At 45.6% G+C, this 27,039-nt stretch overlaps 1 protein-coding gene across 3 annotated transcripts in view; it reads left to right on the top strand.

The window, feature by feature from the left end:
• The window catches only part of LOC135557761 (actin-binding protein WASF1-like), a 119,670-nt gene extending 92,932 nt beyond the window's left edge, over window positions 1–26,738 (top strand). The window contains exons 6-10 of one of the 3 annotated variants that reach the window (XM_064991344.1): window positions 7,447–7,503; window positions 9,368–9,540; window positions 12,488–12,664; window positions 22,425–22,972; window positions 23,122–26,738. In XM_064991344.1, the coding sequence (XP_064847416.1) occupies window positions 7,447–7,503; window positions 9,368–9,540; window positions 12,488–12,664; window positions 22,425–22,972; window positions 23,122–23,282 (1,116 nt within the window). In that variant the 3' untranslated portion in view covers window positions 23,283–26,738. The remainder of the gene's footprint in view (window positions 1–7,446; window positions 7,504–9,367; window positions 9,541–12,487; window positions 12,665–22,424; window positions 22,973–23,121) is intronic. The other 2 variants (XM_064991345.1, XM_064991346.1) reach the window with 2 other exon arrangements.
• The last annotated feature ends 301 nt before the right edge of the window (window positions 26,739–27,039 follow it).

Consider the following 27,039-nt stretch of genomic DNA (forward strand, 5'->3'; position numbering starts at 1 on the left):
AAGGCTCACAGTCAGGGAACAGTGGACAGTTACAGTAGTCAAGGGACAATTACAGTAGTCAGGGGACAGTTACTGTAGTCAGGGGACAGTTACTGTAGTCAGGGGACAGTTACTGTAGTCAGGGGACAGTTACTGTAGTCAGGGGACAGTTACAATAGTCAGGGGACAGTTACAGTAGTCAGGGAACAGTTACTGTAGTCAGGGGACAGTTACTGTAGTCAGGGGACAGTTACTGTAGTCAGGGGACAGTTACTGTAGTCAGGGGACAGTTACTGTAGTCAGGGGACAGTTACAGTAGTCAGGGAACAGTTACAGTATTCCGGGGACAGTTACAATAGTCAGGGGACAGGGGACAGTTACAGTAGTTAGGGAACAGGGGACAGTAGTCAGGGAACAGTTACAGTATTCCGGGGACAGTTACAATAGTCAGGGGACAGGGGACAGTTACAGTAGTTAGGGAACAGGGGACAGTAGTCAGGGAACAGTTACAGTATTCCGGGGACAGTTACAATAGTCAGGGGACAGGGGACAGTTACAGTAGTTAGGGAACAGGGGACAGTAGTCAGGGAAAAGTTACAGTAGTCAGGGAACAGGGGACAGTAGTCAGGGGACAGTTACAATAGTCAGAGGACAGTTACAGTAGTCAGGGAACAGTTACAGTATTCAGGGAACAGTTACAGTAGTCAGGGAACAGTTACAGTAGTCAGGGAACAGTTACAGTAGTCAGGGAACAGGGGACAGTTACAGTAGTCAGGGAACAGGGGACAGTTACAGTAGTCAGGGGACAGTAGTCAGGGAACAGTTACAGTAGTCAGGGGACAGTAGTCAGGGGACAGTTACAGTAGTCAGGGAACAGGGGACAGTTACAGTAGTCAGGGAACAGGGGACAGTAGTCAGGGGACAGTTACAGTAGTCAGGGAACAGTTACAGTAGTCAGGGGACAGTTACAGTAGTCAGAGAACAGGGGACAGTTACAGTAGTCAGGGGACAGTAGTCAGTGGACAGTTACAGTAGTCAGGGGACAGTAGTCAGGGGACAGTTACAGTAGTCAGGGGACAGTTACAGTCACACCGCTGTGTGTTTAGAAAAGACAGCGGACACAGAATATATAGAAAGAAGTATTTCACAGAATACTAGGCTATGGGCCTATATATACAGTATTCAATAGACCTTGTTTTGTGTAGACAGGGTATTGAGTTGGGATGGTGGGGGAGTTGGGGCCAGATCCCAGTCTAATAAAAGGCTTAACTCAGTGGGGTTATAAAGCCCTATTCATTTCCCCTGCACCACAATACACTGGCAGCCATTACAGTACAGAGTACAGAGCCCTTACAGATAGCCAGGTGAGGGAGCTTTCTGAGGTCTACACACAAATAGTTCTGGTTTGGGTTCAGATACATTATGAGATACAGGCATACAAGTACAGGATGGTGGAATAAGAGACGACTGTGTTTCTGGCATGGACATTATGGAGCTATGTGAGTGGATAGACATGATATCCTTGGCTAGAGAAAGTGAGTGAGAGAGAAAGAAAGAACAGAGAGAGAAAGAAAGAAAGAGAAAGAGAGAGAGAAAGAACAGAGAAAGAGAGGGAGAGAGTGTACAAGCATCTCTACAACAAATCAGGGCACTTTTTTCTGGAACAAACTGGTTTTATAAACTACCAACATGCAGGGACTGGATTTGCCCCGATTGCCAACCCCCCACAATGTACTCCCCCCTTCAACACAATATTACTGGTCAGGTTCCCTACCCATGCTCTCACCCCTCACCCTCTCTCCTTCCCTTCGTCCTCTCCCCTGTTCTCATCCCGTCTCTATTGTCTCTGACTGTGTGCAGCTGGAAATGCCTTTTCATTTGTGGCCGGAGGGCCTTATAAGAGTCCCCTCCCCCCAGAGGTAAGGCTGACCCCCCAGACCCTGTCATGGGACCCTCAGGTTATCCTGCTGCCGCCCTACCTAACCCCCGTGAGGCATTTGCCCTATATCAAAGCAGTGGACCGGCCCCCACTAACTCTGCTGCTAACCCCTCCTACTTACCTACATACTACTTACCTACCTACCTACTACTTACCTATCTCTTACTTACCTTTCTCTGTTAATCTCTTCCCTAACTACAAAACACTTCTGAGACAATCGCTGGCTGGCCAGATTGTAACCTCCTAGGTTAGCATGCAGCCCTCCCTCTACCTGCTGCCCACTAACACAGACCCCTCCACCTGCTGCCCACTTCCCACTAACACAGACCCCTCCATCCACATGCTGCCCACTTCCCACTAACACATACCCCTCCCTCCACCTGCTGCCCACTTCCCACTAACACAGACCCCTCCCTCCACCTGCTGCCCACTTCCCACTAACACAGACCCCTCCCTCCACCTGCTGCCCACTTCCCACTAACACAGACCCCTCCCTCCACCTGCTGCCCACTTCCCACTAACACAGACCACCTTCCTCCACCTGCTGCCCACTAACACAGACCCCCTCCCTCCACCTGCTGCCCACTAACACAGACCCCTCGCTCCACCTGCTGCCCACTAACACAGACCCCTCGCTCCACCTGCTGCCCACTAACACAGACCCCCTCCCTCCACCTGCTGCCCACTAACACAGACCCCCTCCCTCCACATGCTGCCCACTAACACAGACCCCCTCCCTCCACATGCTGCCCACTAACACAGACCCCCTCCCCTCGGTGTCTTTGGGTTTCCACTAACTACCAGGATGGTTGTGATCTGATATTTCTCCCTGTACTTCACATGTAAGAGGTTCAGTACTTTAGTACTACTATGTACTTGGTAATTCAAATTAGGGGTGAAAATAAGGTGGTCTGGTACACCGTACCGGTAAAATAAATAGTGGGGGTTCACTGTACCGGTAAAATAAATAGTGGGGGTACACCGTACCGGTAAAATAAATAGTGGGGGTACACCGTACCGGTAAAATAAATAGTGGGGGTACACCGTACCGGTAAAATAAATAGTGGGGGTACACCGTACCGGTAAAATAAATAGTGGGGGTACACCGTACCGGTAAAAAAATAAATAGTGAGATTACGCCGTACCTATAAAATAAATAGTGAGATTATGCCGTACCGGTAAAATAAATAGTGGGGGTACACCGTACCGGTAAAATAAATAGTGAGATTACACCGTAAGTGATTGTTTGACAATCGGACAATCAGATGAAGACATCATGACTGGTTGAGGTTATGCCAAGATAAAAGGTCATACATTTTAAAAGTTCAATCACAAATGTTTAAGACTCACAGAGATCCTATTGAATTAGTAGGGATTCTATATGTAGTTCTATGATGAGGCCATCAAATGACATAGAAGGTCCTGTATCAGAATAAATTAATTCTACTTTCACCCCTGATTAGTATACAATCTCCATGACAATGACCAAATGATGGTTAGGTAACTGTACCAGGTCCCTCCCCACCCCCAGACTCCCAGGCTGGGTTAGGACCTGCATGGGGGAGTAGAGAGCAGTGGCGGTGGCATTACGCTGAGTCTGTCACACACACACACACACACACACACACACACACACACACACACACACACACACACACACACACTGTATACACATACACGCACTGTGTATACACAGACACACACACAGCAAGACACACTCCTGTGTGCCGCTGGCACATTCAGATGGAGGATGACTGCATGGGTTAGTCATACAGGGTCCTGAAATTAGCCACATTTATAACAGCAATTACACATGCAGAACCCACACACACACTCAAACATGAACACACACACACACACTCAAACATGAACACACACACACACTCAAACACAAACACACACACACAGCGACCCACACACTCATCACTCATAACCATTTTAACTGATTAAGGAAAGGCTTGCGAGTACAATAAACCTTCGGGTCCATTCCATATTCTCTGGTGTGTGTGTGTGTGTGTGTGTGTGTGTGTGTGTGTGTGTGTGTGTGTGTGTGTGTGTGTGTGTGTGTGTGTGTGTGTGTGTGTGTGTGTGTGTGTGTGTGCTTCTCTCCACCCGTGCTTCCTCAGCGTAATGGCCTGTGATTAATCATGGCTAATCAATATGCATTACTGTTAGGATTCATGATGTTCCCTTCACTGCTGTGTGACTACTGTCTGCCCTGGGCATCACAGGGACGGGTTGGGGGCGGGCTCAACTACAGCTAGCTAAACACAAACACAGGCTGACAACTGCCCAATCCACGTCTCGTCAAATCACTACCCACCCCTCTGTCACACGCCCGCCTGATCACCTGAGCATGTGTCACGGAAACAAATGTCGCGTCTCTGGCATCATTAAAGGTGAAGACTGTTATTTATCAAATCAATTCTCTGTAAATATTATTACGTGATTAGACTGATCATGTAAATTGAATTAACTAGGAAGTCGGGGCACCATGGAAAATCTTCAGATTACAAAGTTATAATTTACCGAATATAACTCTTCAGAAATTTTAATATCTGATCAATTAGTCTTCTAATTAATGAATTATTCTTTACCTCACATCAGTCTCATTCCAAACGTAATAAATTGATAGCTATCTGCATGAACCCAGCCTAAACTATGAATCATCCATACACTATTGGCTTAATCATTTATTTACTAACTAACTAAATAATCACAGAAATGCATAAACAAACAAACAAACAGTAGATATTGGTAGGGAAGATCCCCTAGTGGGCTAAGCCGATATGACGGCTTAGTGGACAAAGGGAAGGGGCTGTGGAATGAGAGAGCGGGAAAGACAAAATGGATCACTACACACTGGATAATTATATTAATTGAAATGCTAATCCTTTGCATATAAACGCTCGCTCATTCGGGAATAATTCAAATCCATATATTTACGCCCATATGTCGTTGTTGTCTTCTCTGTTGGAATCGTTGGTCCGTCTGCGGGAGAGTCAGTTCATCAGAGTCTATCTGGTTACTCATGGTGGTAGCTCTATCGGCGGCTCCTGATAGTGTCTGTTGTCATGGATACGTCAGGCGTCCAATGTTCTTAAAGTAGATGTTTTGGCGGTTGTCGGTATTTGCATCCCAGGTTTACATAATTTCTAGCTGCAGACTTGTAATTAGTATCTAAGATTTGCTCTTATTTTGTAGGGATCGATAGTCTCAGAGTTTAACCATTTTCACCTGTGTGGCCAATGCTCCACGTTGCATAGTTTTCTAGTTTTGGTAGTCAAACCTGTGCCACCTCAGTTTACACCGAGGTATTAGTGGTCTGAAGAGGATTTCCTCAGGAGGGGTTTTTATTCGTAACAATAGAAAAGGGTGGTTCCATGATGCCAGATCATGTCTGTGCTCACGGGGGCGTGGCCGCCGACTAGTGAAACTTTACAGGGAATTAAATTCCCTCAAATTAAAAATGTTATCACATTGCCTAATTTCACAAATAGTTTCATCTTTACTCATTCATTTTATACAAGTGTCACGAACCGGCTCAAAGCCCGTAACAAAGGGAGACAACGTGGAGATAAGGAGTAACAAAATATATATTTATTAACTAAAGCAACTAAGGAAAATATACAATGGTGTGTGTAATCAGTAATCAGTAGTGTAAGTGAGTGTTTTGCAGGCATGGAGGTGATAATGCAGGGTGTTGAAAGGTGCCAATGCAAACAAACAAAAGGCCACCAAGAACCACAACACAATCTACAATGGTGTCTGCATGGAGAGAGTCTACTCCATGAATTGGGAAGTGGTGTATTTATCCTGGGAGACACCTGGCCCAGGTGTTTCCCATGTAGCTGACGACCCTCCCCACTCCGCCCACCGGCATCCTAATAAGGAAACAAGAACAAAGACAGAATACGGCAGACAGAGTGGGAGGGTCGTCACACAAGAATTAGATGCAAACCCCATAATTGAGAAATGTACACATTCAGAGATATAGTTATGTGTGTTGCATGTCCTTCGTGAGGTCACCAAATGAAACACACTCAACATAACTGCCCCTTAAGTGTCCACGGACCATTCCCACACTCTCAAAGGTGGAAATATTGTTTAAAACTCCCATTTTGGGGATTTAGGAGTTTGGCCAAGTGAAATCCCTTGTTCTCTCTCTGCATGACCAGGGGGAGAGAGTCTCCGCCAGGAATTTATGGCCTGAGATAACAGTGAGAGAGGGGGAAGCCACGATCTACACCCAGAAAGAGCCACGTCATGACACAAACTAACAACACAACACATGTTATCTACATGAGTTAGATTAGAGCTATACTAACAGGAATGTTGATTGATCAAACAATCAACCAAACAATCTTTTTCACTTGATTGGCTTGATGATGGTTTAGACTTGGGAGAGGGCTATGTATGTTTCGATATGTCTCTGAATGGGGGGCTCTGTAGGGTTATGTAGTAGGGAATAGATTGAGAGGAGATAAATTTGCCTACTTAGCATAATTATTTGAGGCCGATGCTTTGCTGCCTCTTAACGAAAGTGTTTGACCAAATTGCTGAGATTTCTGCTGCATACCAACAGTCTAGGAACACCAACTCCTTTTTCTGTCTTGGATGTTGCCTGTAAGTTAGCTAGGTGGTTTGGTTTTAGACGGACTGTGAATGATGACTCCCTCTTGTTCTTTTGCCGCTTGCTTTGTGCTTCCTTCTGGCGCTAACCGTGTTGCGCTAACCGTGTTGCGCTAACCGTGTTGTGTGCTAACCGTGTTGTGCTAACCGTGTTGTGCCAAACACTCTGTCATGGTTTGTTACTGTGTGTTCTTGTCAGACTGCACTGTGTTGTGAGTGGCGTGCTTTGTGCTTTTTGTGTGTTCAAATAAGCTCTTTTCTTTTATGACGATTTCTTTGTCTTTGTATGTCTGAACAGCTCTGTTGTCTTTGAGTGAGTGTTTGTTTGGAGCTGTGTGTGTGTGTGTGTGTGTGTGTGTGTGTGTGTGTGTGTGTGTGTGTGTGTGTGTGTGTGTGTGTGTGTGTGTGTGTGTGTGTGTGTGTGTGTGTGTGTGTGTGTGTGTGTGTGTGTGTGTGTGCGCTCCAGTCCACTGTTTATTTGGTTTGTAAGTGGCGCATGCACTATGTTAAATTGTATGATTTGCGCTCTGCCACTGTGTGTGACTACTGTCAGTCCAGCTGTGTCACGTCATTTTGTGGTGAAGAGAGTTTTGCTTCCTCGTCTGACTGCTCTGCCGCTGTGTGTGACTACTGTCAGTCCAGCTGTGTCACGTCATTTTGTGGTGAAGAGAGTTTTGCTTCCTCGTCTGACTCACTGCTCTGCCGCTGTGTGTGACTACTGTCAGTCCAGCTGTGTCACGTCATTTTGTGGTGAAGAGAGTTTTGCTTCCTCGTCTGACTGCTCTGCCGCTTTCCTGTTCTTGCCGCTCTCAGCAGCCAGCGGTGTTGCGTTCCAGTGCTCTGTGTGGTGTTCATTGGTTCCCTCTGGTGATTCTCTTGTCGTTTTGTTCTTGTAGTTGCAGGACCCCCACCTGTATGATCAGGTCTATAGGTACTTAGACCTCCCAGGACAGGTATGTGATCTCATTACAAACCATGTGTCTTTTTACAGCTCATCGTCCCTAGGACAATATTTAGACATGTTATAATGCATTATGAAGACCTAATGTCACGTTCCCACTGCTGTAGGTATGGGAACTAAGAATTCTGTTGTGTATTTTGGCAAAAATTATTTAATTAGTAAAGTACAGTTCAATTCGTTGTACTATTATTTGGACATGATCTTTCTTTTAATTTTGGTGTATAGTAGACACCATGTTTCTTGTAGTACTATACATTCAACATGCCCTGTAATGTCCAGCTCATTCAACTAAAATGTCAGCTACAGCTTTCCTTGTTCCCAGACTTCATATAGCAGTGTGGTATTCCTCACCTACACTATGTTCTGCCTTACACTTGTTCTGTGTTGTGTGCCACCTTCTGTGTGTCCCGTTTTATATATGTGTAGACTGAGCATCCTACTCTATGTCTATGTAAACATTCCATATGGCTTAGTATCCAATGAAAATGAGAGAGTCACTATGATAACAGCTACTGTGCAAAGCCAAGAGCAGAGATACGTTTTGCTTATGAGGCTTTATGGGATAGTGTTTGTTTGTTTTACTCTCCTTGTGGGGACCAGAAGTCCTAATAAGGATAGTAAAACAAATCAAATCAAATCAAATTTATTTATATAGCCCTTCGTACATCAGCTGATATCTCAAAGTGCTGTACAAAAACCCAGCCTAAAACCCCAAACAGCAAGCAATGCAGGTGTAGAAGCACGGTGGTTAGGAAAAACTCCCTAGAAAGGCCAAAACCTAGGAAGAAACCTAGAGAGGAACCAGGCTATGTGGGGTGGCCAGTCCTCTTCTGGCTGTGCCGGGTAGAGATTATAACAGAACATGGCCAAGATGTTCAAATGTTCATAAATGACCAGCATGGTCGAATAATAATACGGCAGAACAGTTGAAACTGGAGCAGCAGCACGGCCAGGTGGACTGGGGACAGCAAGGAGTCATCATGTCAGGTAGTCCTGGGGCATGGTCCTAGGGCTCAGGTCCTCCTCCGAGAGAAAGAAAGACAAGAAACATTCAGACAAGTGGGGACATTCCTTTATTTTTAAATATTATTTAACTAGGCAAGTCAGTTAAGAACAAATTCTTATTTACAATGACAGCCTACCCCTGCCAAACCTGGGCCAATTGTGCGGTTGTGATACAGCCTGGAATCGAACCAGGGTCTGTAGTGACGCCTCTAGCACTGGGATGCAGTGCCTTAGACCGCTGCGCCACTCAGGAGCCGGTCCCCACAAGGAAAAAGGCTATTTTTGGTTGAAGGGTTTGGTTTAGTCTTAGGGTTACAATTAGGGTTAGAATTTGGGTTAGAATTAGGGTTAGGAGTTAGGGTTAAAGTTAGGAGTTAAGGTTAGGTTTAGGGGAAAATAGGATTTGGAATGGTAATAAATGTTTTGGTCTCCACAAGTATAGTAAAACAAATGTTAGTCCCGATCCAATCAATGTGAAGACAGGAGTGAACCAACTGTTGACTCTCTCTATTAAATCTTTCTTCTCTCTGTTGCCTCCTGTCTTTGCACTCAGTTCTGCTCTCTGTTTCTCTTTAAATGTTAAATAAAAAGATAGCTCTTCCCTCTACTTGTAATCAAAGCAGTCATGACTGGTTAAATGTGTGTGAAGGGAACTTCAATGAAGTGCTGTGTTTGTCTGATAGTTCTGTACAGATGAAGACCCTAGTCTCTCTCTCTTTGTCTGTCTCTCTCTCTTGCCTCTTTCCTCTCTTCGTTCCTCCAACCCCCCTCCCTCTCCTCTCTCTCCTCCTACCTTCCTCCCTCTCCTCTCTCTCCTCCTACCTTCCTCCCTCTATCCCCTCGTTCTCCAGGTTAGGGGAAACGACCGTACTCTGGAGACTGAGAAGATCCCGCGGGCGCCTCACGACCGCAAGAAGGAGTGGCAGAAACTGGCGCTCGGGGCGGAGCTAGCTGAGGACGACCCTGAAGAGGCCCTGAAACACAGAGAGCCTAATGGCTCCGCTCCCTACCACGACAGGTCTGGGTGAGTGTGTGTGTGTGTGTGTGTGTGTGTGTGTGTGTGTGTGTGTGTGTGTGTGTGTGTGTGTGTGTGTGTGTGTGTGTGTGTGTGTGTGTGTGTGTGTGTGTGTGTGTGTGTGTGTGTGTGTGTGTGTGTGTGTGTGTGTGCGCGCGTGTTTCTCTGTATATGGAGCATTGGGGAACGCTATTAAACCCCAATGTTACTCTATATGGAGAATTTGTGTCAATTCCCCATCTCCCTTATTTTTTAACATTTTATTTAACCAGGAGACCCAGAGTCTCTTTTTCAAGGGAGACCTGGCCAAGAAAGCAGCAACAAACAATACATTACAGAATTAAAACATACAACAATACAATATAACATGATCCAGCCTAAAAAATAACATTTACACTCCTCTGTAACAGAGTCTCCCATCAATATTTTAAATTCAGTCAGTGGCACTAACATATCTAGAAGCACGGATTGTAGATTATTCCATGCGTCTGGTGTAGAAGAAGAGAAGGCAGTCTTGCCTAATACTGTGAATGTCCTGGGGACTTTAAGTAGCAACACCTAGCAGACCAGGTATGGTAACTGCTGGTGGTGAAGGAGACCAGACTACAGAGGTAAAGAGGGAGTTTACCCAAAAGGGCTTTGTAGATGAACACAGAAATGTAGCTTTCTGAGCATATAAAGTGAGGTCCCATCTACTATTTGGTACAATGTGCAATGGTGGGTGAGTGACTTGGCATTTGTAATAGAGTTCCTTTAGCACTTGTGTAACACTTTAATGCTTCCCCTTTCTCTATATCAAACACTATCAATCAATCAATCAAATGTATTTATGAAACCCTTTTTACATCAGCTGATATCTCAAAGTGCTGTACAGAAACCCAGCCTAAAACCCCAAACAGCAAGCAATGCAGGTGTAGAAGCACGGTGGCTAGGAAAAACTCCCTAGAAAGGCCAGAACCTAGGAAGAATCCTAGAGAGGAACCAGGCTCTGAGGGGTGGCCAGTCCTCTTCTGGCTGTGCAGGGTGGAGATTATAACAGTACATGGCCAAGATGTTCAAACATTCATAGATGACCAGTAGGGTCAGATAATAATAATCACAGTGGTTGTAGAGGGTGCAACAAGTCAGCACCTCAGGATTAACTGTCAGTTGGCTTTTCATAGTGGACATTCAGTTAGAGACAGCAGGTGCGGTAGAGAGAGAGAGTTTGAAAAACAGCAGTTCCGGGACAAGGTAGCACATCCAGTGAACAGTGAACAAGGATCTGGAGACACTGTGGCCACATCCGACGATACCACCGGACAGGGCCAACCAGGCATGATATAACCCCGCCCACTTTGCCAATGCACAGCCTCCCCCAACTACCCTGAGACAAGGCTGATTATAGCCCACAAAGACCTGACGCTTCCCCTTTCTCTATATCAAACACTACCCTGACATGTGTAACGTTCTAATCCTTCCCCTTTCTCTATATCAAACACTACCCTGTCATGTGTAACACTCTAACGCTTCCCCTTTCTCTATATCAAACACTACCCTGTCATGTGTAACACTCTAACACTTCCCCTTTCTCTATATCAAACACTACCCTGTCATGTGTAACACTCTAACCCTTCCCCTTTCTCTATATCAAACACTACCCTGTCATGTGTAACAGTCTAACCCTTCCCCCTTCTCTATATCTTACACTACCCTGCCATTTTTAAAATATGCATTTCAATGCATTTCAATTAACAAGTGTGGCTTGTTAATTTGTGGAATTTCTTTCCTTCTTAATGCATTTGAGCCAATCAGTTGTGTTGTGACAAGGTAGGGCTGGTATACAGAAGATATCCCTATTTAGTAAAAGACCAAGTCCATATTATGACAAGAACAGCTCAAATAAGCAAAGAGAAATGACAGTCCATCATTTCTTTACGACATGAAGGTCAGTCAATTCAGAAAATGTCAAGAACTTTGAAAGTTTCTTTAAGTGCAGTCGCAAAAACCATCAAGCCCTATGATGAATCTGGCTCTCATGAGGACCACCACAGGAAAGGAAGACCCAGAGTTACCTCATTAGAGTTACCAGCCTCAGAAATTGCAGCCTAAATAAATGCTTCACAGAGTTCAAGTAACAGACACATTTAATATCAGAGGAGAATGCATGAATAAGGCCTTCATGGTCGAATTCCTGCAAAGAAACCACTACTAAAGGACACCAATAAGAAGAAGAGACATGCTTGGGCCAAGAAACACGAGCAATGGACATTAGACTCATCTGACCTTTGATCTGATGAGTCCAAATTGGAGATTTTTGGTTCCAACCGCTATGTCTTTGTGAGACGCAGAGTAGGTGAACAGATGATCTCCGTATCTGTGGCTCCCATTGTGAAGCATGGAGGAGGAGGTGTGATGGTGTGGGGGTGCTTTGCTGGTGGCACTGTCTGTGATTTATTTAGAATTCAAGGCACACTTCACCAGCATGGCTACCATAGCATTCTGCAACGATACGCCATCCCATCTGGTTTGCGCTTAGTGGGACATTCATTTGTTTTTCAACAGGACAATGACTCAAAACACACCTTCAGGCTGTGTAAGGGCTATTTGACCAAGAAGGAGAGTGATGGAGTGCTGCATCAGATGACCTGGCCTCCACAATCACCCGACCTCAACCCAATTGAGATGGTTTGGGATGAGTTGGACCACAGATTGAAGAAAAAGCAGCCAACAAGTACTCCGCATATGTGGGAACTCCTTCAAGGCTGTTGGAAAAGCATTCCTCGTGAAGCTGGTTGAGAGAATGCCAAGAGTGTGCAAAGCTGTCTACATGATTCCATAGGCGTTATTTCCTAGTTTTGATGTCTTCACTATTGTAGAAAATAGTCAAAATGAATTGATTAGGTGTGTCCAAACTTTTGACTGGTACTGTATATGGAGGATCTGTAACGCTAACGCCCCCCCCCCCCTCTCTCAGAGCTCCTAGTTACTTGGATGGGATGGACGGGCCATTCTCCCTAGCAGCGCTGCCCTACAGCCAGATGAATGAGCTGCTGAACCGCCCTGGGGACAGAATGTACACACGACCCCATGACCCCCCACCACCACCCCCTATGCACCATCTGGGAGACATCAAACCCCCCTCCATGATCAGGTGGGTATCACACACACACAGAGGCTCACACACACAAGAGGTGGCAGGTAGCCTAGTGGTTAGAGCTTTGGATTAGTAACCAAAAGATTGCAAGATCAAATCCCCGAGCTGACAAGGGCAAATATATGTTGTTCTGCCCCTGAACAAGGCAGTTAACCCACTGTTCCCCAGCAGGCCATCATTGAAAATAAGAATTTGTTCTTAACTGATTTGCCTAGTTAAATAAAGTTTAAAAAAAGAAAAAAGAAGCAAACTAGAGAATGTGTTACCACATGGGAGTGTCTCCCCACTACCTACCTGGTTTTGAGAATGCCTTTCACTCCAAATGGATACAACTCTCTTCTTCTGTTTCCAATTCAGTTGTTTTTTCTACTCTGTTGTTCTCTTCTATTCATGGGTTGCATGTTTCCTCAGAATATTGTTTTGAACATTTGTTTTGGACTGATGACCGACTGAGCATATCGTCAATGAGCACTGATGAAGATTTCATCAAAAGTGCATGACAGTGGCTTGGAAATACAATGACATTCAAGTGGAGGCAAATAACTAGTAGGAAAACCTTTTGTCATCATTTTGCTGTCACCAGATTGACTTTAGATGCAGTATAACGTTAGCTAGTTAGCTAAGATTGAGGGGAGGAGGTAACAATACTTCATATTAACAACCTACATTATTACACATATTATGTGTTTATTGTGGAAATAAATTGAAGAGGTGACAGTGAAGAGGCGACTCCGGGATTCTGGCCTTCTAGGCAGAGTTGCAATGAAAAAGCCATATCTCAGACTGGCTAATAAAAATAAAATATTAAGATGGGCAAAAGAACACAGACACTGGACAGAGGAACTCTGCCTAGAAGGCCAGCATCCCAGAGTCGCCTCTTCACTGTTGACATTGAGACTGGTGTTTTGCGGGTACTATTTCATGAAGCTGCCAATTGAGAACTTGTGAGACGTCTGTTTCTCAAACTAGACACTCTACTGTACTTGTCCTCTTGCTCAGTTGTGCACCGGGGCCTCCCACTCCTCTTTATATTCTGGTTAGGGCCAGTTTGTGCTGTTCTGTGAAAGAAGTAGTACACAGCATTGTACCAGATCTTCAGTTTCTTGGCAATTTCTTGCATGGAATAGGCTTTATTTCTCAGAACAAGAATTGACTGCCGAGTTTCAGAAGAAAGTACTTTGTTTCTGGCCATTTTGGGCCTGTAATCGAACCCACAAATGCTGATTCTCCAGATACTCAACTAGTCTAAAGAAGGCCAGGTGTATTGCTTCTTTAATTAGCACAACAGTTTGCTAACTGTGCTAACATAATTGCAAAATTATTTTTAAAATGAAATGATACACTTGGATTAGCTGACACAACTTGGAATACCGAATCTTTCAATGGCCCTAGGATCCAGGTGGACAGAGGTGGTATGCCAATCACTGGGAGGACAACCCAACTTGGGATGGGGGGAGGTTTTAGCGAGTGGAATAGGGAAGAACAATTGGAGGTTTACTCAGTAGCTGTGCCAATCCTGTATCATGGAACAGTTATATAGACCCTCAGTCATCATGGTGCTTATTAATGGTAAGTTTACAAACATATATTATGATAAATATAATTTAAACTTGTATCTTCTTATGGTAAATGGGGAAATAAGTATAGCCAGTTATAATTGTAATGGCTTAGAAGATAATAAGAAAAGACGATCAGTATTTACCTGGCTGAAAGAGAAGGAAAATAACATCTATTGTTTACAGGAAACTCATTCACCAATTTTAGATGAAGTTGTGTGGAAAAAGGACTAAGGGGGCAAGATATACTTCTCCTATGGGCAAAGAAACTGAAAAGGGGTGATGATATTAATTAACAATATATTTGATACAAATGGGCAAATTGTCCAAACAGATTCACAAGGTATATGGATGATTTTAAATATGTTATTGGACCATAAACAGATTTGGCTCATGAATCTATTTTGGTGAAAAGAGTTCATATTAACAAAGGAAATAGAGGGATTAATAGTGCAGATAGATGGATGATGAAAAACTGTACCATAGAGACAGAATAAGTTAGAGGAAAAGCAAAAAATATAAAGTGTAATATATTATAAAAAATAAAGCAAAGTGGATGGAAAATGGGGAGAGGTGCACCAAATGATTTCTTAATCTTCAACATATGTTACCAAAAATAATTTACTGAAACTTGTTACAAATGACGGAGTCACCCACGATTCACCAGTCTCCTCCATCTCCACTAACCAAAGTTTATTGTAAGGATTTTTTTCTATTGATAATGTGAAATGAACAGCTGTCCAGAAAGACTCGGGTGAGGCCAAATTACAGAGGAGGAACTTCTAGATGTAATTTAAGCCTTTAAGCCCGGGAAAACTCCAGGACTGGATGGCATACCAGTTGAGGAATGTCCGGACCTCTGGCAGTCTCTATGGGGGTGCCACAGGGTTATGATGTTCTCAGAGGACCATTATTACTGTAGCAAAAATATAAAAAATGTAACTAGGCAAGTCAGTTAAGAACAAATTCTTATTTACAATGATGGCCTACCGGAGAACACTGGGTTAACTGCCTTGTTCAGGGGCAGAACGACAGAATTTTACCTTGACAGCTCGGAGATTCAATTAAGCAACCTTTTGGTTACTGGCCCAATACTCTACGCTCTAGGCTACCATGCCTTCGTCCTTCTCCCTCGCTCCACTACCCCCCATCCAGAATCCATCCCTTCATCCTTTTCCCTCGCTCCACTACCCCTATCCAGAATCCATCCCTTCACCAATTTTGGCCCAGACAGAGCTAGTGTAACTGAGTCAGGTTTGTAGGCCTCCTTGCTCGCACATGCTTTTTCAGGTCTGCCCACAGATTTTCTATAGGATTGAGGTCAGGGCTTTGTGATGGCCACTCCAATACCTTGACTTTGTTGTCCTTAACCCATTTTGCCACAACGTTGGAAGTATACTTGGGGTCATTGTCCATTTGGAAGACCCATTTGCGACCAAGCTTTAAACTTCCTGGCTGATGTCTTGAGATATTTCTTCAATATATCCAAATAATTTTCCTACCTCATGATGCCATCTATTTTGTGAAGTGCAGCAGTCCCTCCTGCAGCAAAGCACCCCCACAACATGATAGTGCCACCCCCATGCTTTACGGTTGGGATGGTGTTCTTCAGCTTGCAAGCCACCTCCTTTTTCCTCCAAACATAACAATGGTCATTATGGCCAAACAGTTCTATTTTGTTTCATCAGACCAGAGGACATTTCTCCAAAAAGTACGATCTTTGTACTTTGCAGTTGCAAACCGTAGTCTGGCAGTTTTGGAGCAGTGGCTTCTTCCTTGCTGAGCGGCCTTTCAGGTTATGTCGATATAGTACTTGTTTTACTGTGGATATAGATACTTTTGTACCTGTTTCCTTCAGCATCTTCACAAGGTCCTTTGCTGTTGTTCTGGGATTGATTTGCACTTTTCGCACCAGGGTACGTTCATCTCTAGGTGACAGAACGCGTCTCCTTCCTGAGTGGTATGACGGCTGCGTGGTCTCATGGTGTTTATACTTGTGTACTATTGTTTGTACAGATGAATGTGGTACCTTCAGGCGTTTGGAAATTGCTCCCAAGAATGAACTGGACTTGTGGAGGTGTACAATATTTTTTCTGAGGTCTTGGCTGATTTCCTTTGATTTTCTCATGATGTCAAGCAAAGAGGCGCTGAGTTTGAAGGTAGGCCTTGAAATACATCCACAGGTACACCTCCAATTGACTCAAATTATGTCAATTAGCTTATCAGAAGCTTCTAAAACCATGACATCATTTTCTGGAATTTTTCAAGCTGTTTAAAGGCACAGTCAACTTAGTGTATGTAAACTTCTGACCCACTGGAATTGTGATACAGTGAATTATACGTGAAATAATCTGTCTGTAAACAATTGTTGGAAAAATTTGTTGTGTCATGCACAAAGAAGATGTTCTCACCGACTTGCCAAAACTATAGTTTGTTAACAAGACATTTGAGAAGTGGTTGAAAAACGAGTTTTAATGACTTCAACCTAAGTGTATGTAAACTTAAAACTTCAACTGTATATACTGTATTTTAGTCAATGCACTCCGACATTGCTCGTCCTAATGTTTACATATTTCTTAATTCCATTATTTGGACATAGACGATACATTTGAGATAATATAAGACAAGTACTGGAAACAATAGAACACTATGAAACATCTGGGAAACCAGGCCTGGTATTCATAGCTGACTTTGAAAAGGCTTCTGATAAAGTGTGACTGGAATTTATATACAAATGCCTGGAATATTTGAATTTCAGAGAATATCTTATACAATGGGTGAAAGTTATTAATAGTAACCCTAGGTGTACAATAGTAATTAATATTTCCCAGAAAGTATTAAACTGTCAAAAAGAGCTAAACAAGGTTGTCCACTATCAGCATATACAGTGCATATAATATCAGCATATACAGTGCATTCAGAAAGTATTCAGACCCCTTGACTTTTTCCACATTTTGTTACGTTACAGCCCAATTCTAAAATTGATTAAATTAACATTTTCCCCTCATCAATCTACCCCATCATGACAAAGCGAAAACATATTTAAAACATATTTATTTAAAAAATAAAAACAGAAATACCTTATTTACATAAGTATTCAGACCCTTCGCTATGGGACTCAAAATTGAGCTCAGGTGCATCCTGTTTCCATTGACCATCCTTGAGATGTTTCTACAACTTGATTGGAGTCCATCTGTGGTAAATTCAATTGATTGGACATGATTTGGAAAGACACACACCTGTCTATGTAAGGTCCCACAGTTTACAGTGCATGTCAGAGCAAAAACCAAGCCACGAGTTTGACTCTTCCCAGAACTGCCCAGCCAAACTGAGCAATCCGGGGAGAAGGGCATTGGTCAGGGAGGTGACCAAGAAACCAATGGTCACTCTGACAGAGCTCCAGAGTTCCTCTGTGGAGATAGGATAACCTTTCAGAAGGACAACGATTTCTGCAGCACTTCACCATTCAGGCCTTTATGGTAGAGTGGCCAGATGGAAGCCAATCCTCAGTAAAAGGCACATGACAGCCCGCTTGGAGTTCGCCAAAAGGCACCTAAAGTCTCTCAGACCATGAGAAACAAGTATCTCTGGTCAAATGAAACCACATGGAGGAAACCTGGCACCATCCCTACATTGAAGCATGGTAGTGGCAGCATCATGCTGTTGGGATGTTCATCATGGGCAGTGACTGGGAGACTGGTCAGGATTGAGGGAAATATGAACGGGGCAAAGTACAGAGATATTGTGGACTTCAGGAAACAGCAGAGGGAACACCCCCCTATCCACATCGATGGAACAGTAGTGGAGAGGGTAGTAAGTTTTAAGTTCCTCAGCATACACATCACAGACAAACTGAATTGGTCCACCCACACAGACAGCATCGTGAAGAAGGCGCAGCAGCGCCTCTTCAACCTCAGGAGGCTGAAGAAATTCGGCTTGTCACCAAAAGCACTCACAAACTTCTACAGATGCACAATCGAGAGCATCCTGGCGGGCTGTATCACCGCCTGGTACGGCAACTGCTCCGCCCACAACCGTAAGGCTCTCCAGAGGGTAGTGAGGTCTGCATCACCGGGGGCAAACTACCTGCCCTCCAGGACACCTACACCACCCGATGTTACAGGAAGGCCATAAAGATCATCAAGGACATCAACCACCCGAGCCACTGCCTGTTCACCCCGCTATCATCCAGAAGGCGAGGTCAGTACAGGTGCATCAAAGCTGGGACCGAAAGACTGAAAAACAGCTTATATCTCAAGGCCATCAGACTGTTAAACAGCAACCACTAACATTGAGTGGCTGCTGCCAACACACTGACTCAACTCCAGCCACTTTAATAATGGGAATTGATGGGAAATGATGTAAAATATATCACTAGCCACTTTAAACAATGCTACATAATATAATGTTTACATACCCTACATTATTCATCTCATATGTATACGTATATACTGTACTCTATATCATCTACTGCATCTTTATGTAATACATGTATCACTAGCCACTTTAACTATGCCACTTTGTTTACATACTCATCTCATATGTATATACTGTACTCGATACCATCTACTGTATCTTGCCTATGCTGCTCTGTACCATCACTCATTCAAATATCTTTATGTACATATTATTTATCCCCTTACACTGTGTATAAGATATTAGTTTTGGAATTGTTAGTTAGATTACTTGTTGGTTATTACTGCATTGTCGGAACTAGAAGCACAAGCATTTCGCTACACTCGCATTAACATCTGCTAACCATGTGCATGTGACAAATAAAATTTGATTTGATTTGATTTGAGAGATCCTTGATGAAAACCTGCTCCAGAGCACTCAGGACCTCAGACTGAAGGTTTACCTTCCAATAAGACAACGACCCTTTGAGTGGTCCAGCCAGAGCCCGCACTTTAACCCGGGGGGACATCTCTGGAAAGACCTGAAAATAGCCGTGCAGCGACGCTCCCCATCCAACCTGACAGAGCTTGAGAGGATATTCAGAGAAGACTGTGAGAAACTCCCCAAATACAGGTGTGCCAAGCTTGTAGCATCATACCTAAGACTCGAGGCTGTAATCTCTGCCAAAGGTGCTTCAACAAAGTACTGAGTAAAGGGTCTGAATACTTATGTAGATGTGATTTAAAAAATACTGTTTTTGCTTTGTCATTATGGAGTATTGTGTGTAGATTGATGAGGGGAATGTAAACAATTTTAGAATAAGGCTGTAACGTAACAAACTGTGGTAAAAGTCAAGGGGTCTGAATACTCTCTGAATGCACTGTCATTAAAAAAGAATGGTTGTTAGGTATAAGCAAGGCCATAAGCAGATAGATACATTTGACGACATGTTAATGCTGGCAAAGTTGTTTCCTTCTAAACATTTGACAACTTTAGCAATGTCATCGTATTTCCCGGCACTATCGTGTAATTTAGACTAAACAGTCGTTAGCCTCCGTCCAGAATGACTGGGCTTATCACGGCTGTAGGGCACCACTATTATGCCGCCAGTAGAGGGCGGATTGAGAACGTTCATAGCAATGGCATAGCGCGACTGAGTGATGGGGGTGTAACCTATGAATAGCCTGTTGTGTTGAGTTTTGTTCTGCTTAATGGTGATGGGGATGTGAGCAGCTACAGGTGTGTGTCGCATCTCTGAAATGTTCTGCTCCATTGAAGCGCAGGTAAAGGAAAGGATGAAGGGATGGATTCTGGATGAGGGTAGTGGAGCGAGGGAGGAGGATGAAGGGATGGGGGTAGTGGAGCGAGGGAGGAGGATGAAGGGATGGGGATAGTGGAGCGAGGGAGGAGGATGAAGGGATGGGGGTAGTGGAGCGAGGGAGGAGGATGAAGGGATGGATTCTGGATGAGGGTAGTGGAGCGAGGGAGGAGGATGAAGGGATGGGGGTAGTGGAGCGAGGGAGGAGGATGAAGGGATGGATTCTGGATGGGGGTAGTGGAGCGAGGGAGGAGGATGAAGGGATGGGGGGCAGTGGAGCGAGGGAGAAGGATGAAGGGATGGGTTCTGGATGGGGGTAGTGGAGCGAGGGAGGAGGATGAAGGGATGGGGGTAGTGGAGCAAGGGAGGAGGATGAAGGGATGGGGGTAGGGGAGCGAGGGAGGAGGATGAAGGGATGGGGGTAGGGGAGCGAGGGAGGAGGATGAAGGGATGGGGGTAGTGGAGCGAGGGAGGGAGGAGAATGAAGGGATGGGGGTAGTGGAGCGATGGAGGGAGGAGGATGAAGGGATGGGGGTAGTGGAGCGAGGGAGGAGGATGAACGGATGGGGGTAGTGGTGTGGGGGAGGAGGATGAAGGGATGGGGGGTTGTGGAGCAAGGGAGAAGGATGAAGGGATGGGGATAGGGGAGCGAGGGTAGAGGATGAAGGGATGGGGTAGTGGAGCGAGGGAGGAGGATGAAGGGATGGGGGGTAGTGGAGCGAGGGAGGAGGATGAAGGGATGGGGGGCAGTGGAGCGAGGGAGAAGGATGAAGGGATGGATTCTGGATGAGGGTAGTGGAGCGAGGGAGGAGGATGAAGGGATGGGGGGCAGTGGAGCGAGGGAGGAGGATGAAGGGATGGGGGGTAGGGGAGCGAGGGGGAGGAGGATGAAGGGATGGGGGTAGGGGAGCGAGGGAGGAGGATGAAGGGATGGGGGTAGTGGAGCGAGGGAGGGAGGAGAATGAAGGGATGGGGGTAGTGGAGCGATGGAGGGAGCAGGATGAAGGGATGGGGGTAGTGGAGCGAGGGAGGAGGATGAACGGATGGGGGTAGTGGTGTGGGGGAGGAGGATGAAGGGATGGGGGTTGTGGAGCAAGGGAGAAGGATGAAGGGATGGGGATAGGGGAGCGAGGGTAGAGGATGAAGGGATGGGGTAGTGGAGCGAGGGAGGAGGATGAAGGGATGGGGGGTAGTGGAGCGAGGGAGGAGGATGAAGGGATGGATTCTGGATGGGGGGTAGGGGAGCGAGGGAGGAGGATGAAGGGATGGGGTAGTGGAGTGAGGGAGGAGGATGAAGGGATGGGGTAGTGGAGTGAGGGAGGAGATGGAAGGGATGGGGGTAGTGGAGTGAGGGAGGAGGATGAAGGGATGGGGGTAGTGGAGTGAGGGAGGAGGATGAAGGGATGGGGTAGTGGAGTGAGGGAGGAGGATGAAGGGATGGGGTAGTGGAGCGAGGGAGGAGGATGAAGGGATGGGGGTAGTGGAGCGAGGGAGGAGGATGAAGGGATGTATTTGGGATGGGGGGTAGGGGAGCGAGGGAGGAGGATGAAGGGATGGGGGTAGTGGAGTGAGGGAGGAGGATGAAGGGATGGGGGTAGTGGAGTGAGGGAGGAGGATGAAGGGATGGGGGTAGTGGAGCGAGGGAGGAGGATGAAGGGATGGGGGGTAGTGGAGCGAGGGAGGAGGATGAAGGGATGGATTCTGGATGGGGGGTAGGGGAGCGAGGGAGGAGGATGAAGGGATGGGGGTAGTGGAGTGAGGGAGGAGGATGAAGGGATGGGGGTAGTGGAGTGAGGGAGGAGGATGAAGGGATGGGGGTAGTGGAGCGAGGGAGGAGGATGAAGGGATGGGGGTAGTGGAGCGAGGGAGGAGGATGAAGGGATGGGGGTAGTGGAGCGAGGGAGGAGGATGAAGGGATGGGGTAGTGGAGCGAGAGAGGAGGATGAAGGATGGGGGGTAGTGGAGCGAGGGAGGAGGATGAAGGGATGGGGGGTAGTGGAGCGAGGGAGGAGGATGAAGGGATGGATTCTGGATGGGGTAGTGGAGCGAGGGAGGAGGATGAAGGATGGGGGGTAGTGGAGCGAGGGAGGAGGATGAAGGGATGGGGGTAGTGGAGCGAGGGAGGAGGATGAAGGGATGGGGGTAGTGGTGTGAGGGAGGAGGATAAAGGGATGGGGGTAGTGGTGTGAGGGAGGAGGATGAAGGGATGGGGGGTAGTGGTGTGAGGGAGGAGGATGAAGGGATGGGGGGTAGTGGTGTGAGGGAGGAGGATGAAGGGATGGATTAGCTTGTTGTACTGTGAGTGTACAACAAGAGTAGTATTCTCTTGACTCTCCATCTTCCTGTTATCTCTGCAAGATTTTCTTCCATTTCTTGCTCCCTCTCTCCCACCTGATATATATTTGTCACATCTTCTCTATTAGTGCACTGCAGTTCAGTTAGCTTTCAATTAACAGTAACTCTGTCTTTCTCTTTTCCCTCTCCTCAGCTCCAGTTCAGGTTTTTCAGACAGCAGACCCCAATCTCCAGCACAGACTCATGGCTTCAACTCCAACACACCTCCCCCTCCGCCACCCCCCTTGCCCCCTCCACCTCCTCCCTTGCCTTCCATGTCTGGTTTTGGCCCTCGGGGCACCCCTCCTCCTCCTATTCCTCCTCTACCCATCCAGCAGCAGCCCCCGGCCATCCCCCCTCCCCCTGCCCCTCTCCAGATCGCCCCTGGCGTCCTCCACCCAGCCCCTCCCCCAGTGGCACCTCCCCTCCACATCTCCTCCCCAGCCCGTCTCCAGCAGGTCCTGGACAGGGGCCCGACCCCTGGCCAATCAGATGGCACCGTGCTGCCTCCTCCGCCCCCTCCCCCACCCCTCCCAGGATTACGGAGCTCCTCCCCCTGCCCGCCGGGCCCACCCCCCGTGCCTTCCTTCCTGTCAGGTGCCATGGCGTCCCCGCTCTCTCACTCCAGTGGGAAGAAACACTCCGCCAACCTGCCGCCCATCAGCGATGCACGCAGTGTCCTATTGGAGGCCATCCGCAAAGGTGGGTGGGGCCTCGGTGTAACAGCCAGTAGATCTGTTTATTGTGCATGACTGTCAATGTGCGTAGTCATTGGACAGTTTTATAACAGAAGAGAGCTGATACATTCTCTCTTGTAGGTTGCCATAATCCCTCTCCCCTTCCCTCCCCAGGTATCCAGCTCCGGAAGGTGGAGGAGCAAAGAGAGCAGGAGGCAGCCAAACACGAGCGTGTTGGGAACGACGTGGCCACCATCCTGTCCCGACGCATTGCCGTCGAGTACTCCGACTCAGAGGACGAGTCCGAGTTCGACGAGGGAGACTGGATGGAGTGAATGAGATGGAGGGAGGGGAAAAGAAAAGAGAGGGGGACAAAAGGCAAAACTGTCACCCAACTGTACGCCCTTTAGAGATCAGAATCCATCCTTACAACCACTATCCTCTGTCAGTCCTGTTTTACCCCCTCACCTGTCATCCTCTACACCTCTCTCTCTCTCCCCCTCTTTCTCACTCCCCATTCTTTCTATCCTCTCTCCCCCTATTTTTCCTCCATCTCTCTCTTTTTCTCTCTCTACACCTCCATCTCTTTCTCTCCCTCTCTACCTCTCCCTATTTCTCTCTCCTCCCCCTCTCTCTCTATTCTCTCCCTTTCGCTCCCTCTTACATCTCCCTTTCACTTTCTCTCTCTCCCTCTGTCCCTCTTGTTCTCTGTCATATACTGTTCTTGGTGTGTTTGTAGGAAAATATCAATTTCAGTTGTTTGTTCCCCATGTTCTGGTCGGGAAATGTTTTTGTACTCATTTTCTACACTACGACACATTGTTCAGTGGTTCATGTTATTTTCCTTCTTTATCCTCCAATTGTATGAAATCCTCCTCATGTACAGTTGTTTAAAAAATGAACGTTAACCAAACAGTTTTTTTTGTTTCTGATAACCTTTTAAAGAAAAGCTATTAACAACCACACATTCCCCCCCCCCCCTTTGTTTCTTGCTGTTGAGTGTCAACGTGACGAGGTGGCCTGAGTCTTCTGTCCTTAGTTCTGATACTATCCTGCCACCTGGTGGGCCAAAGTGTAGGTGAATTGATTCTGTATTTTATTATCTCTATTTTGAGTTTCTTTTCTTACAGAAAAACACTTGCCGTTTTTAAATGGGCCTGTTGTTGCCAATATGAACCACTTGAAGGATGGTAGCCATCCTGAGTATCAGTCGGCTGTGGTTGTTTGCTGAGGAGATTTATTGGAGTCGTTGTTTGTTTTTATATTACCAGGATTTGACTTATCACCTCAGAACAAGGGCATATTGTGATGATGGTCTGATATGTTATCTGATGATTGTTGTATGATTGTGATGATGAAGATAAAGAAGGATAATTGTGAGACATTAGAAGGAAGTTATTGAGTGATCCGAGCTAATCTATGTTAATCGTTCCCTTATGTCACCCAAGGACATGTCTGTCAAGTTTAGGCAAATGTTTTATTATCTGAGTATGTGTGTCCTCAAAGAGCCACCGTAATGTATCTTGGCAGCAAGGAAGTGTCATGAAGTTTGGAGCCATATGGTATACTATACTAGACTAGTGTCTGACCAACAGGAACCACTTTACAGTAGTGTCTGACCAACAGGAACCACTTTACAGTGGTGTCTGACCAATAAGAACATCTTTATTGTAGTGCTGACCAACAGGAACCACTTTACAGTAGTGTCTGACCAACAGGAACCACTTTACAGTAGTGTCTGACCAATAAGAACATCTTTATTGTAGTGCTGACCAACAGGAACCACTTTACAGTAGTGTCTGACCAACAGGAACCACTTTACAGTAGTGTCTGACCAATAAGAACCTCTTTATTGTAGTGCTGACCAACAGGAACCACTTTACAGTAGTGTCTGACCAACAGGAACCACTTTACAGTAGTGTCTGACCAATAAGAACATCTTTATTGTAGTGCTGACCAACAGGAACCACTTTACAGTAGTGTCTGACCAACAGGAACCACTTTACAGTAGTGTCTGACCAATAAGAACCTCTTTATTGTAGTGCTGACCAACAGGAACCACTTTACAGTAGTGTCTGACCAACAGGAACCACTTTACAGTAGTGTCTGACCAATAAGAACATCTTTATTGTAGTGCTGACCAACAGGAACCACTTTACAGTAGTGTCTGACCAACAGGAACCACTTTACAGTAGTGTCTGACCAATAAGAACATCTTTATTGTAGTGCTGACCAACAGGAACCACTTTACAGTAGTGTCTGACCAATAAGAACCTCTTTATTGTAGTGCTGACCAACAGGAACCACTTTACAGTAGTGTCTGCCCAATAAGAACCTCTTTATTGTAGTGCTGACCAACAGGAACCACTTTACAGTGGTGTCTGACCAATAAGAACCTCTTTATTGTAGTGTCTGACCAACAGGAACCACTTTACAGTGGTGTCTGACCAATAAGAACCTCTTTATTGTAGTGTCTGACCAACAGGAACCACTTTACAGTGGTGTCTGACCAATAAGAACATCTTTATTGTAGTGTCTGACCAACAGGAACCACTTTACAGTGGTGTCTGACCAATAAGAACCTCTTTATTGTAGTGCTGACCAACAGGAACCACTTTACAGTAGTGTCTGACCAATAAGAACCACTTTACAGTAGTGCTGACCAATAAGAACCTCTTTATTGTAGTGCTGACCAACAGGAACCACTTTACAGTAGTGTCTGACCAATAAGAACCTCTTTATTGTAGTGTCTGACCAACAGGAACCACTTTACAGTGGTGTCTGACCAATAAGAACATCTTTATTGTAGTGTCTGACCAACAGGAACCACTTTACAGTGGTGTCTGACCAATAAGAACCTCTTTATTGTAGTGCTGACCAACAGGAACCACTTTACAGTAGTGTCTGACCAATAAGAACCACTTTACAGTAGTGCTGACCAATAAGAACCTCTTTATTGTAGTGCTGACCAACAGGAACCACTTTACAGTAGTGTCTGACAAACAGGAACCACTTTACAGTGGTGTCGGACCAATAAGAACATCTTTATTGTAGTGTCTGACCAACAGGAACCACTTTACAGTGGTGTCTGACCAATAAGAACCTCTTTATTGTAGTGCTGACCAACAGGAACCACTTTACAGTAGTGTCTGACCAATAAGAACCACTTTACAGTAGTGCTGACCAACAGGAACCACTTTACAGTAGTGTCTGACCAATAAGAACCTCTTTATTGTAGTGCTGACCAACAGGAACCACTTTACAGTAGTGTCTGCCCAATAAGAACCACTTTACAGAATGGATATCAAAGGCAGCTTATTTCCCAGGGTCCCCCACTCTGTGTCTGCTGACTAACAAGAAGCCTTACCTCGTTCGACTCTAGAACACTAACAGTTACTATGAAGAATATAGATAAATGAACAGCATGGGTCTACCTGTGTTTCTGCTGCCCAAGGGGGCGGGACTCTGGAGAGAAAGAATGATTTATCTGCCTTCACTGCCCCCTTTGAAGAAGATGATGTCTGCCGTCCTTTTCTTTCTCTCTTCCTTCTTTCTCTCTTTCTACTTTCTCTCTCTTCAACTTGCCTTATTGTTTGTACAGACATATTGTTGAGTTCATGAATGTATCGTGCCGTTACTACTTTTTGCCTGCACTCGTATGGATTAGCTGTTTCTATGTTTGGGGACGGGGAAACCGAACCCTGGGTTCAAAAAATATCAAACCGTGTAACATGTAACTTATGTAATTGTAACAGTTTGCTTGAATGAATAAAAGCTAATGTTATGTTTCAGGACTTGTTGTTTTGTGTAACCACTGATCCAGGGCCTGTGTGTGCTTTCCGGTTGTGGTGTACCCAAAGGGCTACGGTTCAGAGACTTCTTCCTGAATCAGTAATGGGGACACCATGCATTACACCTCATGATGATAACCTTCCCTCTCTTCACTCTCTCAAACACAAACATATATCAGTACTAGACAGATTTCAGATCTTAATTTGACCTAAATTGTCACAGCGAAATTATCCTGCATTTAGTCAATAATGTTGCTTGGTAAGGCTATTAGCTGGCCAAAAGTAGGCGACATGAATAATG

The sequence above is a fragment of the Oncorhynchus masou genome, chromosome 16, assembly GCF_036934945.1.
Source record: "Oncorhynchus masou masou isolate Uvic2021 chromosome 16, UVic_Omas_1.1, whole genome shotgun sequence".
Classification (NCBI taxonomy): domain Eukaryota; kingdom Metazoa; phylum Chordata; class Actinopteri; order Salmoniformes; family Salmonidae; genus Oncorhynchus; species Oncorhynchus masou.